The sequence below is a fragment of the Gigantopelta aegis genome, chromosome 7 (assembly GCF_016097555.1).
Source record: "Gigantopelta aegis isolate Gae_Host chromosome 7, Gae_host_genome, whole genome shotgun sequence".
NCBI lineage: Eukaryota > Metazoa > Mollusca > Gastropoda > Neomphalida > Peltospiridae > Gigantopelta > Gigantopelta aegis.
The window spans coordinates 22,914,186-22,931,461 of record NC_054705.1 but is presented as its reverse complement, the minus strand read 5'-3'; the positions used below and the strand labels follow the sequence as shown (position 1 = coordinate 22,931,461).

At 41.4% G+C, this 17,276-nt stretch overlaps 1 protein-coding gene across 1 annotated transcript; it reads right to left on the bottom strand.

Annotated features, from left to right (window-relative positions):
- Positions 1-9,519: 9,519 nt before the first annotated feature.
- LOC121376791 lies at positions 9,520-16,415 on the bottom strand. Its single transcript, XM_041504567.1, has 4 exons — positions 15,446-16,415; positions 15,192-15,245; positions 13,568-13,755; positions 9,520-9,758 (listed from the first exon to the last, which is right to left on the bottom strand). The coding sequence occupies exons 1-4, from the start codon at positions 16,237-16,239 to the stop codon at positions 9,655-9,657; spliced, it is 1,140 nt and encodes a 379-aa protein (XP_041360501.1). The 5' UTR covers positions 16,240-16,415; the 3' UTR covers positions 9,520-9,654.
- Between the last annotated feature and the right edge of the window lie 861 nt (positions 16,416-17,276).

Sequence of the window (17,276 nt, the reverse complement as noted above, 5' to 3'; positions counted from 1 at the left end):
CGCTTGCGTCGCTCGCGTCCGGTTAGGACGCAGCTTTATGTCCGATGACTTAACCACGACGCCACTGAGGCCAGTTCTTCGACAAACTCAAATGAACTTTTTTATAAAGAATTTTGAGACCCCTCCACCCCCTATTTCCTTCACAAAATCCTGGATCTGCCCGTTAGTGAGTAGTCTTGTTCATCAACGTCACCGAACTACAATTTAGGTCTACATTAATGTCAGAGGCGGGGCGTAGCCCAGTGGTAAAGCGCTCGCTTGACGCGCGGTCAGTTTGGGGTCGATCCCCGTCGGTGGGATCATTGGACTATTTCTCGTTCCAGCCAGTGCACCACGACTGGTATATCAAAGACCGTGGTATGTGCTATCCTGTCTGTAAGATGGTGCATATAAAAAAATCCCTTGCTACAAATAAAAATCTCAGTTGCCTGTCCTGGACATTGGGAGACGGCCAATGCCCGCACCTGTGCCCATGACAGGCGTGCGCTACAACAGCTTGCTCTGAATGTGCACGTAAAACTCTATGGCCTGACCTGACAAATGAAAACAATGTAGCGGATTTCCTCTCTAAGACTACATGTCAAAACTACCAAATGTTTGACATCCAATATCCGATGATTAATAGATCAGTGTGCTCTAGTGGTGTCGTTAAACAAAACACACAAACATTAATGTTATCCACCCCTACCCTCACCCCCAATAACAAATCCTCGATTCGCGCTGCTTGAGATATTTTTCGAAATAGCCTTTTGGAAAATCACCGATCTGCATAATAATAACACTAGAATATTATTTCGCAATCTGTCGGATCCGGTTTATATCTATGAATAAAGTCATTTCTATACTGGATTCTTTAAAGTCATTGTGGCGTCAGAAGATATATCGTCTAAGGTGCAACCAAGCGATACAATATGTTTTTTGGAAACCAACCAACTGTGCAAGTTGGTTAAAAATGTGTTAATAGAAAACAACACTGAACAAGTTCAACTTCTTTTATTGCGTTGAGTTTTTACAACTTATCAGCATTATAGCAATGGAACACATCAATATATACAATAGTGCGGAACAGAGCATATTGGACGAAAATAATAAGGAATAAGAAAAAAAAAAAAGCAAATAAATAAATAAAATAAATAAATAAAGTCCAAATAAAAACATTTCTTCTTCTTCGTCTTTACCACCTTCAGCTCTATGGGTTCAGATAAAATGTTTTTCACGTAGGCCTACCCACCTACAAAATCAATAATAATAATAATAATAATAATAATAAAAAAAAAAACAAAAAAAAAAAAGAAAAAAGGTCCGCGCTTTTTTAAAGTTATTATTTATTTAATTAAATTAATTTATTTACTTTTATTTTTACAAGGCCTCCTAATGATGATATTATGATGAAAATTCAAGCCAATCTACTCCACTGGGTGGGAGGAGGGACGTCTGTGTGATGGTGCATATAAAAGATCCCTTGCTGCTAATCGAAAAGAATAGCCCATGAAGTGGCGACAGCGGGTTTCCTATCTTAATATCTGCGTGGTCCTTAACATATATGTCCGACGCCATATAACTGTAAATAAAATGTGTTGAGTGCGTCGTTAAATAAAACATTTCCTTCCTTCCTTCTTCCACTAGGTAGATAGATACAAGTGGATACAGTATAGGCCAGAGAAGCCGATTTTATTTTTTCATTTCAACTTATTTTCATGCTTATATCCAATTAAGGTTCAAGTACGCTGTCCTGGGCACACACCTCAGCTATCTGGGCTGTCTCTCCAGGACAGTGGGTTAGTTGTTAGTGGTTAATGAGAGAGAAGTTGGTGTAGTGCCCTTACGCCTACCCATGGAGTCGCTGTGGGTTGGAGCCGAATAAAAAATTGAATTAAAAAAAAAAGAAAAAAAAAAAGAAAAAGAAAAAACAGAGTCCAAACAAGACGAGTCACAGTGTTGTTGTAAATCTTCAACCCGGATGTTCAAACACTGGTCTCGCTGACGTAGTGGGTCTAAGAAAAGAACACAAAGACGCTAGCAGATTTAAAATTACGGCTATTGGGTGCCGCGTCACTTAAGGCTTAAATAGACTGGTTGCGGCGCATGCGTGCGGTACGATTGTTGCGTCTGCGGTTTGCGTTTTTGGCATATAGTCCAGGAACATTAGGGTTTAACCCGGAAATAAATAGTACATAGTTAATATTTTTTTCAGGATACACGCAGAACATCATTAGTAATAACATATCAAAAGTCCCCAAGTTTCCAAGGTATGCTAACTTTATTACAGACGTAAAGATATAATTATCGGTATGTAATCAATTTACGCATGTAACCCATTTTCGTTATTTACCTTAGCGAGTTCATCCTGGTATCACGTGCACATCTTTGACATCTGCGGTTGGATTTTTAAAATAAATAAAGTTTGCTTGACACCACTAGAGCTCATTGATTTATTAATCTCCGACTATTGTATATCAAACATTTGGTAATTTTGACATATTTACAGTGGAAACCCGGTACATTTTTTTCCATTAGTAGCAAGGGATCTTTAATATGCACCATCCCACGGACAACATAGCACATACCACGGCTTTTGATATACCAGTCGTCGTGGTGCGCTGGCTGAAACGACAAATCGCTCAATGGGGCCACCGACGGGGATCGATCCCAAACTGACAGAATAACAGAAACTGGAGACAGCAAAATGATTACATGATTCATATAAATTAGAAAAAGAAGATTAAGAATTAACAAAAACAAAATTGTATGGAGCTCTTTTGTTTAAAAACGACAATCAAATGCGTTTGAGGGTAGGCCCACTTTTCTTTTGCAAGGCTACTTTAAAATGACATTTTCGACCATAATGTAACGGGCTAATAGATTTAACAAATTTATTTAGATAAAAATATTTTTAAATATTAATTATTAAAATAAAGTATAAAATTATATTTGATTTAAAATAGAATGAAATAACAATTAAAGTCACTATATGTATTTTTATTTGCATGCCCCAAACCTCGTAGGACTATATATCAGGATTATCAGGACCGCATATTATTAAACATTTTATTTACGGTTATATGGTGTCAGACATATGGTTAAGGACCACACATATATTGAGAGAGGAAACCCGCTGTCTCCACTTCATAGGCTACTCTTTTCGATGAGCAGTATGGAATCTTTTTTATGCACCATCCCACAGACAGGGTAGTACATACCACGGTCTTTGATGTACCAGTCGTGGTGCATTGGCTGAGAAATAACCCAAATGGGCACACCGACGGGGATCGATCCCAGACCAACCGTGTATCGAACGAGCGCTTTACCACTGGGCTACGTCCCGCCCCATAACAATAGCAACACACTCATGATAGTTAATTTGATCAAGCAGTGTTTTGATATATTCATACACACATTACCATCATTAAAAAATAAAAATAAATAAAAACCCAACTAATAAAATAAAACGCAATATATCGAATTTAAAACAAACATTTATTTGGTTTAAAACATTCATAATGTATTACATAAAATATACTAGCTAAATAATGCCTCCCTAAACAACATATATGTGAAGATTTCAGTCGCAAAACGCGATATAAATCATTTTCTTTGGGTTTTTTTTAGTTAAAGTCATTATTGTATATCAGTAAGGGCTAATCGTAGGCCCACTGATTTGCCGCAAAACGCGATTGATACTTATGAAATTGTATTGGGTAAATCCCGGTGGGTTTTTTTTTTTTTTTTATCAAAACGCAAAAACAATGTAGCTACTACAAATTCACGAAGGATACATATTGTAGTCAGAAGTAAATACATAGTATAGGGTGATTTGTCTGAAAGCTTATTAGCACTTTTAAATTAATTTTAAAACCCCAATAAAAACAAAAATATCACCTTGAACATAACTACTTCTGGTTGTCACGAAGAATTTAGTTACGCTCGGGCCGTAAGGCAAAAAAAAAAGAAGAAAAAAAAGGTCGATCTCTGGTCAAACCAAAGTTCCAGAATTGATGCGGCTTTTTTCAACAAAAAGAAGAAGAAGAAGAAGAGAAGAAGAAAAGGTAGGTATATTCGATACCAAAATAAGAGGCATCTTTAAATTGAAATCAGAATGCACGTTGTAGTTCATGCGCGATGGCATTTTGGCTCCAAATGCCGTTTTACTTCATAGCACAGGGGCGTACGCAGGAAATTTTGCAGGGGGGAGGGGGGGGGGGTCGAAGCCCGTGGCGGGGGGTCTGGAAAACGGACCCCTTCTAGGGCTATTCTGAGGTGTTTTCTGCTGGCTAGCCGAGCTGCTTTCACAGGAATGTAAAAAAATCGGGATATGAAAAAAAATTCGACCCCCCTCCCCCCCGCCCCCTGCGCACGCGCCTGTAGCAAGAAAAGCCGGCAAAACTTGACGTCATGACGAGGGAAATTAAAAAAAAACAAATCCCACCAAAACAAGATTACGCGCAAGGGTCGAAATCGACGTGAGCGCTGACCAGAGACCAGAAATTGTTTTTGTTTGGCCTAACCTGAAAGCCGGCTATTTTAGATGGTAATTTTTTTTTTTTTAAACCAAGTTAGTCGTCAATAAATACCCGTATTTTAAAATGTTATAGAGTTTCGTTAAAAAGAAAACCCCCCAACAAAACAAAATAAAACAAAACAAAATCCATTCCTTTTATTATCTTTAAATCCCCGCCCCTCCCACGCACCTATTCGTGTATTCACAGGGGTTTCAGCGGGCTTTTGATATTGTGAATCGTTCTTTGATATCCTAGTGTGTGTGGGTGTGTGTTCCAAAACAACGTTCACAATAATAATAATAATAGATTGATTGAAAACATATTTTATGGCATAAACAAAGGATTTGGTACATGCTTGCCAACTTATTATTATTATTATTATTATTATTATTATGTAGTAACGAAAATGATTCGTGGACTAAATCATAGACTGGGCCCCTGCGGATCTGTCACTTATTACCTAGAAGTGAATATATTTATGAGCCAGCTCAAGGTAGCTTTTGTATGATATACAGTTTATAAAATATTAAATATATATCCGTAAAATAAAAAAAACATATTGAGATATAACAAGTATATAGGCTTATATATGTATGTATGTATGTATGTATGTATGTATGAATATCTATATATTATATGTATATCGAAGTTGACTGCTACATACATAGATATTAACGAACTGGCACAGGGGATATTTAAATCCTTTCTGGCCACACAAATTGTCCCATGCCGTTGCTGGGACTCGAACCTGTGGCACCGAATCGCCCGCAAATTGCAAACTAACCACGATGCGTTCTAAGCAATCGATGCGTCCACGAACATATGTGTGTATGTATGTATGTATGTATGTATGTATGTATGTATACATACCTGTAACATAAAAAGCCAACAGACTAACATTAATAACCCTAACATATTTTACATAAACGTCAGTTAAAACAGACAAGGTATATACACATGTATATATACACACACATCTCTAACTTAATTAAACTAACATATTAAAGATGCGTGTTCGCTCTCTGTGCAAGAACATCACTTGCATTAACATGCAAAATAATTAGTGTGATTCCGGAACTGTTCGCATGCAGGGGGCGAGGAGCACCTTATTTAACTCGTTGTTTAATGTCTGATGGGTCTATGTGAGTATTTGGTTGTAATACGTCTTTATTTTGCGGTCGGTGACCAATTCAGGAACAGACCTTAACGAGAAAATCTGCTTATAGTAACCTGACCTATCAAATTAGGTAAAATATACATGTACATGTATATTATACAGTGAAAGAGAGAGATAAACACAATACGTGATATAAAGGGAGAGGAGAGAGAGAGAGAGAGAGAGAGAGAGAGAGAGAGAGAGAGAGAGAGAGAGAGAGAGAGAGAGTGAGAGAGAGAGAGATACAGAGACAGAGACAGAGACAGAGTGAGTGAGTGAGAGAGATGTAAAGACAGTGAGAGAGATATAAAGACAGAGAGAGAGAGAGAGAGAGAGAGAGAGAGAGAGAGAGAGAGAGAGAGAGAGAGAGAGAGAGAGAGTGAGAGTGAGTGAGAGAGATGTAAAGACAGTGTGAGAAGAAGGAAAAAAGAAACAGGGAGAGAGACGGGCAGACAAGACAGAAGAACAAACAAGAGAAGGCATATATCACATGTTTACCCCCCCCACCCAAAAACAACCCAAAACACACTAACAACGTTATTCGGTATATTACAACATAAAAGTATACATTTACCATTGGCCTTCCAACAGATTACTGCATGACATAACATAATACAGAATTCACGGGTTTAATTAGACTATACTCATTCCAATGGGAGTTAAAGCATAACGAGTCAAACTTGCGCAAGCAGCAACTGAACATAGTATAAAGAGGTGGTCTTTTAAAACAGACCAAGTGGTGAAATATTATTATTATACGACTAGCGTTTATTGCATTTTCATTAACGTAATAAATAAAGAGAGAATAATACATGAGTTACCGTTAGATACGATTTATCTTACAACGAGTTGTTTTAAAATGTATCTAAAGAGCGAAAGCGAGTTTGATACGTTTTTAAACAACAAGTTGTGAGATAAATGGTATCTAACGGACACGAATGTATTATTCTTTTTCTTACATATCCTAAAAAAACCCAGGTTTTAAACAAACTTTAACTTATTTTTCGACTAAAAGTTATTTACAGCCGTTACACTTGTAGCTAACTTACGCGTCACAGACACATTAATGTCAGGTTATTTATACGTGGCAGTCTAATCGATTTCCATCGTGTAGGTTTTCATTGGTTGTGTGGCATTGTTGACCTGGTCATCACCTAGGAGCAGCCAGTCGTATGTCTTGAAATGGTTAACACACGTACATGTGTTAACAACCATGTGTAACCAAAATTAACGCATGGTGTTCTCACGAACGGGTGTGTAAGAAACTGTCTTTTTGAACAGAAAACAACTTTCCCATCATTTCAAAAGCATAATATATGTCTAACTGGACGTGGTAACAAATTCCCATTCCAATTTGTATCAGTAATAAATTAAAACAATTTGTTTTTGAGTTTATTGTAAAACGAAACGCTAATGCATTTTTTTCGAAATAAAGGTGTCAAATTGCAATTAATATTTTTGTTAAATTATTTTCAATTCCAACTCTAACATAATCTTTAGGTTCAACTATATACCCTAAACCAAATTTGGCATGTCTTTTTATAAATTTGTCAACCAATGGTTCAAAAGACACATTAGATGTGTTCTGGAGGTATTCATTTGAGCCCAAAGATAATGCTAAAGTAGGTGTTTGTTTCTTGAGTTTTAAGTGTGATATTGACAAATAAGAACGACTGGTCTTTGAAAGTGACAAACTAAAGCGAGAAAACAAATTCACATTTATTAGTCGACTAGGATACCGTGGCTTCTGAGGAGAAATGACTGCATTAAAGAGGTGCTGCTTGAGCAGGTTCGACAGTAAACAATAAACATGAATAAAATACATTAATTTATTCTAGATAATAAATTATATGCATGCATGTACATACGCACGCACGCGCGCACCCAGAAACACGAACCCAAACATACAAAAACAAACACACACTGTACAAATAATATATATATATACTTTACATTAAATTAAAAACAACAACAACAACAATATATACATACGATAGGACTAAATCACAGCCAGTTGGTTATAAAATACAAAATACATTTTGAATAACGACCACCTGTCTACAATGGGGACTTGGTGTTCAATGCATGCATCTGATCTCAGTATAAAGGTTACCTGCTCAATACAGCCCCGGTTTTCGGTTCATTTGATGGGAATTCATAGACAGATTGGACCCATTTCCCTTATTAACGTGTGTCGTAAATCTATATCACATCGCAGATGCAACGTACGTTGAGAACAGTAAATTTAATTCCAAATTTTATAGGGGAATAATAAGTTATACAGATTTGAAAGTGATAAAAAGGGGGAAAATGCCTTATAAGTGCTGTCCCGTCTGTGCTAAATTGCATATAAAAGATCGCTTGCTACCAATAGAAACAAAATGTAGCGGGTTTTCTTCAAAAACCATGTGTCAGAATTATCAAATGTTTAACATTCAGAAGCCGATGATTGGTCGTCAATATGCTCTAGTGTTGTAATTGAACAAATTGAATTTTAAATGTTTAATTTTTATGTTGTTTTGTATTAGTTCTTCATGCATACATGTATATGCCATAGTATTAATTTAATTGTGCACTTTTAATTTTAGACTTTTAATATATATGTCTGATTTGTTTTCTCTAGTCGGCTATATGGCTATGTAGAAACTATAAGCATGGCACGTTTTCACTGATCGGGTAAACGGCTATCTAAAAAATATGTATTTAATATAATTATTATTATACTCTTCAAAAAAAAGTAGGGAAACTCTAATAAGAATTTACAATTGCCAAACTTGTAAGGTATATTAGCTGTGGGGAATGGTTATATAATAGTGAATTAATTGATTAAACATTACAACCGATAGTTCAGTATTACAGTAGGTTTTATGACCACCCAAGATCTTTAAGGACGATTGGGATCAAAAGTGAAATTTGAAAATTGACGTTTTTTTATCAGTAAATCGCAAATTCAAACAATAAAAATGGCTAAAAACAAAACAATAACAACTGTATGATCAACAGAATGAAAAAGATTGACAGAAATAATGTTCCACAGTGAATAATGGACCTTCCTTGAAATTGTCAAAATCGAGAATGACACCCACGCACGTGTATGGGGCAACTGCGTGTGCATGTGCAAACTATGGAATGTGTTTCGGTGTGTTGATAAACAGACCAGAACGTTCTTTACTAGGATGTCTGTGGTCAAAACATATGTTCTGTCTAACATTAATATTTCAGGTTCCCCTACCTTTTCTGAAGAGTATATATGCATGGCATGTATTTATTGGTCGAGTAAACATAGATAAATGATAATGCAGTGAGTTTTGTCATTCCTTTCAATTGTCGTAGTACGTTTTAAATCGAATTCAGTCAATCTTGCATTATGCAATCTGGTATGCACCTTGAATTGATAGGATCAAAGGATATGCAAATTTCTATTAGGTGTATACTTATATCACAAAGGACAAAGGTACAAACTATAATTAATACTGTACAGAATTTAGCATAGTCATATAATTATGTTATTAACAAAAACAAAAAAAGGTAATTAAATATAATACATAGGTAGAGGACACCACATTAAGGAAATGGCAAACCTTATCTACCATAGTACATTGATATATAATACATATAATAAGTAGACCGATTTTGAAGGATAAATAATTATAATTTTTTCGACATAGTGGTAAATATATATATATATATATATATATATATATATATATATATATATATATATATATATATAAATTTCCATAGGTTAACGCTTTATCCATCTGTTCCCGTCATAAAATTCAAAGATGTGAAAATTGAAAAGAATTTCTTGACATACTTTGAATTGTTCAGGGATATTTCATAATCGTGTGACCCGAATCAAAATAGAGTATATTAGTATATGGACCATTTCACAAACGGCTCTAGCCCATGTTGTTTTGTATCCGCATCTCTACCTTTAATAAGGATTAATAGCAGGTTCTCTCCCTTTAATAAGGTTTAATAGCAGGTTCTCTCCCTTTAATAAGGTTTAATAGCAGGTGGTGGTCGCGCCCCTTGGCCACTCATTCCACCCAGTCTGACCAGACTTGTTGACCACGGTCTTCCGTCTTCGAAATGGTCACCTGTGGAACAAAATAGAGTAACCATTATAAAGATCAATTAAAACATGCCCCTAGGAACCGGAGAACAAACATGTAAATTTCCTGTCCTACTCTTTAAATAAAGAAAAAAATCTGGCTTGTGCCCATCCATTAGAAACTGTGCCTCCTCCACTAGAAATTGTGCCACCTCCACTAGAAATTGTGCCCCCTCCAATAGAAATTGTACCCCCTCCGCCTCACTCCAGATATCGTTCCAACGGGCCTGTAAAGTCGTATTATGTTCATTTTCTGCCGAAAATTTTATTAATTTTTGTTTTGAAATTTAAAGATTAAAGATTACACCTGAAAAAAATATGCACATACCTATAAACGTTTACAACAAATAGTTTTATTTACTAGTAGACAGTATTTAAATTATTTGCAAAAATCAATAGCTTTGTGGCTAAACGGGTGACGTCACAGTTCACTTTCTTTTTTATACTAAATATTCTTGGTAAAACCCACTTGTTACGTTAAGTGGCAGTTCTATACAATTTTAAAATTATCGAATGCATTATGCATTATGCAGTGATTATATATGCGAGATCAATTCATTTGTACATATTCACCACAAAATCAATGCAAAAAAAAAAAAGAGATAGAAAAAAGAAAGAAAAAAAAAGAAAGAAAAATAAGCTGCTAACTCGTTAAATGTGTTTGTCGTTGTACGCTGTCTAAAGTAGCAAAGGAAAGGAATAATTGTCACGTGACATCTTACCATATTTTAACCTACATGTACGACTATATAGTATGACTATACTGGTCTAAAGCGTAAAAAAACAACAACGTTAAAGTTTATTTTGTTTAGTAACACCATTGGAGTACATTGATTAATTAATCATCGGCTATTGGATGTCAAACATTTGATAATTTTGACATATAGGAACGGGAAGAGGGACTCTATTAACGTGCCCATATCAACTGAAGGTTCAAGCACGCCCATCCAGGATTTAGCCTCTGACATCACCAGTGACCAAAACCCGGTACATATTCCTATTAGTAACAAGAGATCTTTTATATGCACCATCTCACGAACAGGATAGCACATACCAGTCATGGTGCGCTGGCTAAAAAGAAAAATAGCCCAATGTCACCACCAATGGGAATCGATCCTAGACCGACCGCGCATCAGGCGAGCGCTTTACCACTGGGCAACGTCCAGCCCCTCGGAACCAAGGAGTATAGGAAACAAGCGAGCGCTTTACCACTGGGCAACGTCCAGCCCCTCGGAACCAAGGAGTATAGGAAACAAGTGAGCGCTTTACCACCGGGCTACGTCCAGCCCCTCGGAACCAAGGAGTATAGGAAACAAGCGAGCGCTTTACCACCGGGCTACGTCCAGCCCCTCGGAACCAAGGAGTATAGGAAACAAGCGAGCGCTTTACCACCGGGCTACGTCCAGCGCCTCGGAACCAAGGAGTATAGGAAACAAGCGAGCGCTTTACCACCGGGCTACGTCCAGCGCCTCGGAACCAAGGAGTATAGGAAACAAGCGAGCGCTTTACCACCGGGCTACGTCCAGCGCCTCGGAACCAAGGAGTATAGGAAACAAGCGAGCGCTTTACCACCGGGCTACGTCCAGCCCCTCGGAACCAAGGAGTATAGGAAACAAGCGAGCGCTTTACCACCGGGCTACGTCAAGCGCCTCAGAACCAAGGAGTATAGGAAACAAGCGAGCGCTTTACCACCGGGCTACGTCCAACGCCTCAGAACCAAGGAGTATAGGAAACAAGCGAGCGCTTTACCACCGGGCTACGTCCAGCCCCTCGGAACCAAGGAGTATAGGAAACAAGCGAGCGCTTTACCACCGGGCTACGTCCAGCGCCTCAGAACCAAGGAGTATAGGAAACAAGCGAGCGCTTTACCACCGGGCTACGTCCAGCGCCTCAGAACCAAGGAGTATAGGAAACAAGCGAGCGCTTTACCACCGGGCTACGTCCAGCCCCTCGGAACCAAGGAGTATAGGAAACAAGCGAGCGCTTTACCACCGGGCTACGTCCAGCCCCTCGGAACCAAGGAGTATAGGAAACAAGCGAGCGCTTTACCACCGGGCTACGTCCAGCGCCTCGGAACCAAGGATTATAGGAAACAAGCGAGCGCTTTACCACCGGGCTACGTCCAGCCCCTCGGAACCAAGGAGTATAGGAAACAAGCGAGCGCTTTACCACCGGGCTACGTCAAGCGCCTCAGAACCAAGGAGTATAGGAAACAAGCGAGCGCTTTACCACCGGGCTACGTCCAGCGCCTCGGAACCAAGGAGTATAGGAAACAAGCGAGCGCTTTACCACCGGGCTACGTCCAGCCCCTCGGAACCAAGGAGTATAGGAAACAAGCGAGCGCTTTACCACCGGGCTACGTCCAGCGCCTCGGAACCAAGGAGTATAGGAAACAAGCGAGCGCTTTACCACCGGGCTACGTCCAGCCCCTCGGAACCAAGGAGTATAGGAAACAAGCGAGCGCTTTACCACCTGGCTACGTCCAGCCCCTCGGAACCAAGGAGTATAGGAAACAAGCGAGCGCTTTACCACCGGGCTACGTCCAGCCCCTCGGAACCAAGGAGTATAGGAAACAAGCGAGCGCTTTACCACCGGGCTACGTCCAGCCCCTCGGAACCAAGGAGTATAGGAAACAAGCGAGCGCTTTACCACCGGGCTACGTCCAGCCCCTCGGAACCAAGGAGTATAGGAAACAAGCGAGCGCTTTACCACCGGGCTACGTCCAGCCCCTCGGAACCAAGGAGTATAGGAAACAAGCGAGCGCTTTACCACCGGGCAACTTCCAGCCCCTCGGAACCAAGGAGTATAGGAAACAAGCGAGCGCTTTACCACCGGGCTACGTCCAGCCCCTCGGAACCAAGGAGTATAGGAAACAAGCGAGCGCTTTACCACCGGGCTACGTCCAGCCCCTCGGAACCAAGGAGTATAGGAAACAAGCGAGCGCTTTACCACCGGGCTACGTCCAGCCCCTCGGAACCAAGGAGTATAGGAAACAAGCGAGCGCTTTACCACCGGGCTACGTCCAGCCCCTCGGAACCAAGGAGTATAGGAAACAAGCGAGCGCTTTACCACCGGGCTACGTCCAGCCCCTCGGAACCAAGGAGTATAGGAAACAAGCGAGCGCTTTACCACCGGGCTACGTCCAGCCCCTCGGAACCAAGGAGTATAGGAAACAAGCGAGCGCTTTACCACCGGGCTACGTCCAGCCCCTCGGAACCAAGGAGTATAGGAAACAAGCGAGCGCTTTACCACCGGGCTACGTCCAGCCCCTCGGAACCAAGGAGTATAGGAAACAAGCGAGCGCTTTACCACCGGGCTACGTCCAGCCCCTCGGAACCAAGGAGTATAGGAAACAAGCGAGTGCTTTACCACCGGGCTACGTCCAGCCCCTCGGAACCAAGGAGTATAGGAAACAAGCGAGCGCTTTACCACCGGGCAACGTTCAGGGTTGTTTTAGGTTTGTAGCACAAATAACAGCAGAGCCCCCTTCCCAGGATATATATTTTTCAACCCCGTCGGAGAGAGGGGGAAAATGACTAGGGGAAATTAAATATACACATCACCGCGGGCCCCCTGAAGCGTAGCACGTGCTACATGTGCTACTAGGATAAACGGGCGCTGGCTACGTTCCTCCCTTCGGAGAAACTATTACGTCCAGTATTGACTGGCCTAGGGCTAATGGTTAGTGGTTAATAGTTAGTGTGAGACAAAACGGTCTAGTGGCCTTACAAGATAAAACTCACTCTGGCTCGCAACTTTAGGATTCCCAACGAATTGCTGGCACTGCTGGTTTACCTGATTTCCAAAATTCATCTTTGTAGTCGGCTGACCTGTAATCCGGGTCTCGCTGACCTGGGTCACGGTATTCACGTGTTTCTCGGGGCGGTCTCGAGTTCTGCCGTTCTGGGTACTGTCCCCTGTTCGCATCCCGGCGGTCGTTTCGGAACCGCTCCTGGGGGGAATTGTTTCTTGAACCGCGGAACCTGGGAAGGAAAGAAGGAAAGAAATGTTTTATTTAACGACGCACTCAACACATTTTATTTACGGTTATATGGCGTCGGACATATGGTTAAGGACCACACAAATATTGTGAGAAGAAAGCCGCTGTCGCCACTTCATGGACTACTCTTTTCGATGAGCAGCAAGGGATCTTTTATATGCACCATCCCACAGACAGGATAGTACATACCACGGCTTTTGTTATACCAGTTATGGAGCACTAGCTGGAACGAGAAATAGCCCAATGGGTCCACCGACGAGGATCGATCCTAGATCGACCGCGCATCAAGCGAACACTTTACCACTGGGCTACGACCAGCCCCTCGGAACCTAGGAGTATAGGAAACAAGTAAGGCATAAGCCATTTTATTTACATGTATATAGTAATTGTCCCATCAAATGAAAAGAATCATAATGTGTTTTAACCATATATGTTTAACACATTATATATATAAAAACAAAAATAAAGTTTGTGTTGTTTAAAGACACCACTAGAAGACATTGATTAATTAATCATTGGTTATTGGATGTCAAACATTTGGTCATTATGATTATGACCTGTTTCCATTAGCAGCAATGGATCTTTAAATTTATTTGCACTTCTGTCTTTGACAAGTTGTTGTGCACTGGTTGGAACGAGACAAAAACACAATCACTCGAATGGATCCGCCGAGGTGGTTTGATCCTGCGACGCAAGCACCTCAAGTGAGCACTCAACCGACTGGGCTAAATCCTGCCCAAGGCAATAAGTAAGGCATAACCCATTGGTATAATATCCGCCTGGTTCCCCCCCACCCCCCATTATTATTGTTAGTTAGGGTTAGGGGTTAGGGTTAGTGTGAGGGTGAGGGTAAGGGTTAGGGTGAGGGTTAGGGTTAGGGGAGGGGGGGGGGGGGGGACCAGGCGGATATTTTTCCGTTTTTAACGAAATATTAAACAATGTGAAGACATAAAAAGATCTTATTTGTAGGTGGTGTTTGCATTTTTTTTCCACTTTTGAACGGCCATATGTTTAGCCGTTAGTGTGCTCTTTTAGTTTAGAAGTGTTTTTTGTTTTGTTTTGTTTTGTTACGTGTGTGTGTGTGTGTGTGTGTGTGTGTGTGTGTGTGTGTGCGAGTGCGTGTGTCAGTGTGCACGTGTGTGTGGTTACGTGTGTTTGTGTGTGTATGTGGGTGTGTGTGTGTGTGTGAGAGAGTGTGTGTGTCTGTTTACGTGTGTGTGTGTGCGCGAGTGCGTGTGTCAGTGTGTATGTGTGTGTGTTTGCGTGTGTTTGTGTATGTTTTCTTGTTTGTGTGTGTTTGTGTGTGTGTGTGTGTGCGTGTGTGTGTGTGTGCATGTGACAAACACATAGAATTGTATGCTAATGTAATATACAGGCTATATATTTGATACATCCGTAACACCAGAAATATAATATTACCTCTCGTATTCGTGCCCGTTGTATGATGGTCGGACTTGACGAACATTGCCCGAACTAAAAATAAAAACCATAAACACGTGATCAAGAAGACAACTCTGGTTTCTCTCTCTCTCTCTCTCTCTCTCTCTCTCTCTCTCTCTCTCTCTCTCTCTCAGGACACTACGTGATTCGAAAAGAGTGGGCACCTGAACCCCAAAACCCCACCCCAGCATCCTCCCCTTGAATCTGTTCCTGCTAGCTAAATGTCCACTTACTCTGAGAAATCGCACGCTCCGCCTGGCCCCGTGCAGGTCCCTCTCATGCAGTATCTGAAGCAGAAGAACAACCCTCCCAGCAACAGCAGACCAAGGATAGACATGAGTACCGCGAATATCGCCACGTTGGCCGGCACGTCGAAGAATCCAGGCGCAGCCGTCGTCGTCGTCGTCGTCGGAGTTGTCGTTGTGGTCGTCGTAGTCGTAGTCGTCGACGTGGTCGTCGTGATGAACGTCACCGCCACGGTTCCCGACGACGTCTTCTGCGGCGACCCGCGATCGGTGGCCCTGATGGTGAGGAAAACCGTCGTGCCGCCGACCGCCGACTCGAAGTTGGTGTTGATGAAGCGCACCTCCGCGGTGCCGTCGTTGTTGCCGATCACGTTGCAGTAGTTGATGCCGCTCGGCGGTACCGACCTCACCATCTGCAGGTCGACGTCTTTGTTGGGCGACGTGAGGTCGTTGTCGGTGACGGTGATGATGCCGAGCGTGCCCAGGCCGGTGACGCCCTGCGTCACGCTGAACGCCTGGATCGTCTGACCGAAGACGGGCACGTTGTCGTTCTGGTCGGTGACGGTGATGAGGATCTTCGACGTCCCCGTCTCGCCCTTGTCATCCTCGGCGTTGATGGTGATGAGCACGCTGGTAGGGAAGCCAGACAGGTCGACGTCGTACACGCCCGTCTGAAACGACAGGCGCTCGGCGGCGTTGTCCCACCGGAAGCGCTCGCTGTTGTTTCCGGGCGCCAGGTACACGCGTGTTATCGTGTCGCCTTCCGGATCCGTTATAGCCATTGCCTGGAGGTCGCACGTGGGGTTTGGTGTAATATTCTGAAAGGAAAAAACCCCCAAAAAACCTTATAAGACCCTTACCGGACAAACCGGAGGGGAGTATTAGTTTTGTCTCTGTCCGTCCGTCCGTCCGCACGCCAATATACCCGCCAGCCCTTACCTCCGTTCATCTGCCTACCTGCCGGCCTGTCTGTCTGTATGTCAGCCTGCCTGTCTGTCTGTCTGTCTTTCCGTCCGTCTGTCCGTCCCACATAATCATCCGGATTTTGTAATGTTTCAACCTATTCAGCTGAATTTTTTTTCATATAGCTCTGTCATATAGAGTTACATACCAAGTTTGACTTTCACGAGGATTTGCACATTTGTGGCACAGTTGTGACCCTGATAATTGTTTGTTGTAAAAAAAAACCGTTTCATCTGAGCAAAAAATATATGCAATTTTGTTACATCTTGTACCACTGTGTGCAATAACCATGTGCTTGAAACATGTATAGGGTGCCTGTAAAATGTTTGTGCGGACCCCCATTTTTTATTATTTACTTTAAAGGTGAGGGGTGATAGTATTTATATCCGTGGTGCATTATTATGTCGATTGATACGCTGCAGGTAGGAGTTCCAGCAACATATGTTACTATTGTCGTCTATAGGATTTGATTTGGTGGTATACACTCTTGAGACGATAACGAATACCTTTAAATTTGAGCTCACTGTCGGATCGACAAGATAATGGTAATAGTTTGAACTCACTGTCGGGTTCACAAGATAACAGTTATAGTTTGAACTCACCGTCGGCCCGACAAGAGAACAATAATAGTTTGATTTCAACATTAATAGTTTGAACTCACCGACAACAGAACAGTAGTACATGTAGTTTGAACTCAACAGTAATAGTTTGAATTCATCGTCGGCTCGACAGAAGAACAGTAATAATTTGAACAAACAAGAGAACAGTGATAGTTTAAACTCAACAGTAATATTGTAAACTGACCGTTGGCTCCAAAAGAGAACAGTAATAGTTTGAACTCACCGTCGGGTCGACA